The sequence below is a fragment of the Pygoscelis adeliae genome, unplaced genomic scaffold, assembly GCF_000699105.1.
Source record: "Pygoscelis adeliae isolate BGI_AS28 unplaced genomic scaffold, ASM69910v1 Scaffold262, whole genome shotgun sequence".
Classification (NCBI taxonomy): Eukaryota; Metazoa; Chordata; class Aves; order Sphenisciformes; family Spheniscidae; genus Pygoscelis; species Pygoscelis adeliae.
In genome coordinates, this window is record NW_008824184.1 from 578,019 (window position 1) to 579,447 (window position 1,429).

The 1,429-nt window shown below is 64.9% G+C and overlaps 1 protein-coding gene across 1 annotated transcript in view; it reads right to left on the bottom strand.

Annotated features, from left to right (window-relative positions):
• Positions 1 to 1,429, bottom strand: part of MYO18B (myosin XVIIIB) — a 78,618-nt gene that overhangs the window by 73,662 nt on the left and 3,527 nt on the right. The window contains 3 exon segments of the mRNA XM_009334425.1: positions 159 to 293; positions 532 to 598; positions 856 to 1,414. Coding sequence (XP_009332700.1) covers positions 159 to 293; positions 532 to 598; positions 856 to 1,414 — 761 coding nt within the window.

Below are 1,429 nucleotides of genomic sequence, written 5' to 3' on the forward strand. Positions count from 1 at the left end.
GCACGGGCTGTGCCAGACCCCCCCGGCCCCCCGGTACCCTGGACCCATCCAGTCCGGGATGACAGCCTGAGCAACGGGGCTGCCCCAGGTCTAATCCTGCCTGGGCACTGCCATCCACCAGGTGCTGTGGGCAGGGCTCCCCCCCCCCCCCCGCCCACCAAAACCAAGGGGGGGGCTCCCCCGCTGCACACTGTCCTCGTCCACCTCCGTGATGCTGCCATCCGCCTCCCGGCGCACCCTCACCCTCCCCACCGGCAGCTCGGGCGTCCCCACGTCCGGCTTCAGCTGCGTGGCTGCAATGAGAGGATGATGAGTCCCTCCTGCACGGCACGGCCAAGGCAGCTCGGGGCAGAGCCGGCTGCAGCGTGGGGAGCTGCCAAGGGGCCACCTCCGACCGCAGCCCTGCTGAGGCATGGCCAGGCATGGTGCCGGAACAGCACCCGGCGCCCACCCTGCTCCCGACCCGCAGCCAGGCTGAAGACAGCTCTTATCTTCGGCGCTGGAAAGCAAGGGCAGAGGAAGGCAAGTTACCGAGTGTGAATCCATCCTGCTGGACAAGCCAGACCTTCTCTGCTTCATACCAAATGTCCCTCGGGGCCTGTGCGGAGGAGAGAGGGGAATCATGCAGGAACCGGCGGAAAACTGAGCTGCACAAACTGCACTTGCCCCACGGACAGCAACGCTTCCAGCCAGTACCTCTGCCCCTCCTCTGCCCTCCTGGCTGGCCCCAGGGGCACCTTCCCCCAGCCCTCAGCTGAGCCCACGCAAATGGGAAGAGCTGCATGGAACCAGAAAATGGCATCGGTGCCCCCCAAGACACGGGGTAACAGCCCGGCAGGTCTGTGGACACATTACCTGGTCCTTGTCTGTGCTCTCACCCGTCTCCTCTTTGCTCTCTCCTGGTGTCTCTTTACCCTCTCCCAGCTCTTCCTTCACTTTCCCCACCTCCTTTGCCACATCTTCTGACTTTTCTTGAATCCCTCCTGGCTCCCCCTTGGGTCCCTCTGACTTGTTTGTAGTTTTTCCAGGCTTTTTGATTTCCCTTGGCTCCATCTTGCCACCTCCGACATCTTTCTTCATCTCCTCCGGCTCTTTCCTGGCTGGCCCCAGCTCCCTCGTGGCTCTCGCCTTGGCTGGGTGCTGCTCGTGGCTTGGGGGTGCCCCCTTCTCCTTCTTGGTGCTCTCAGGGCCCATCCCCTTGGGTGCGTCCCCGTCCTTTGCTGGGATTTTGCTGCAGCGCTGGGGGCCCTTGCTGGGTGCGGGGGCTGGAGCCGGGGGGCTGCCCCCCGGGCAGGGGTTCTTGGGGCTCTTCTCCAGGCACGACAGCTTTGCTGCCTTGGGAGCCTCTGGGTGAGGAGTCTCCGCTGGTTTGGGGGCAGCCGCTACCGGGCCAGGCGCAGAGGATGGGCCTTTGCTGGGGATGGCCCCC